General features: G+C 65.4%; 1 protein-coding gene across 1 annotated transcript in view; it reads left to right on the forward strand.

Annotated features, from left to right (window-relative positions):
• Positions 1–51: 51 nt before the first annotated feature.
• The window catches only part of LOC103772336 (Krueppel-like factor 2), a gene marked incomplete at its 5' end in the record, with an annotated part of 1466 nt that continues 1300 nt past the window's right edge, over positions 52–217 (forward strand). The window contains 1 exon segment of the mRNA XM_008939663.1: positions 52–199. Within this exon segment, the coding sequence (XP_008937911.1) occupies positions 52–199 (148 nt within the window).

Consider the following 217-nt stretch of genomic DNA (forward strand, 5'->3'; position numbering starts at 1 on the left):
CAGCACCCCCCTCCCCAAACGCCGCCTCTAACCTGCTCCCTTTTCTCTCTCCCCCAGAGGTGGAAGTGCGACCAGGAGGCCAAGACCCCCGCCGGCACCTGGGGCGGCCTCTCCCCGCGCAAAGAGGATGAAGATCTCAACAACGTGCTGGATTTTATCCTTTCCATGGGCAGCGATGGCTACGGCCAGGGCACCGCTGGGGGGGGACACCACCCCC

This window comes from Merops nubicus, unplaced genomic scaffold (genome assembly GCF_000691845.1).
Source record: "Merops nubicus isolate BGI_N331 unplaced genomic scaffold, ASM69184v1 scaffold19844, whole genome shotgun sequence".
NCBI classification, from domain to species: Eukaryota; Metazoa; Chordata; class Aves; order Coraciiformes; family Meropidae; genus Merops; species Merops nubicus.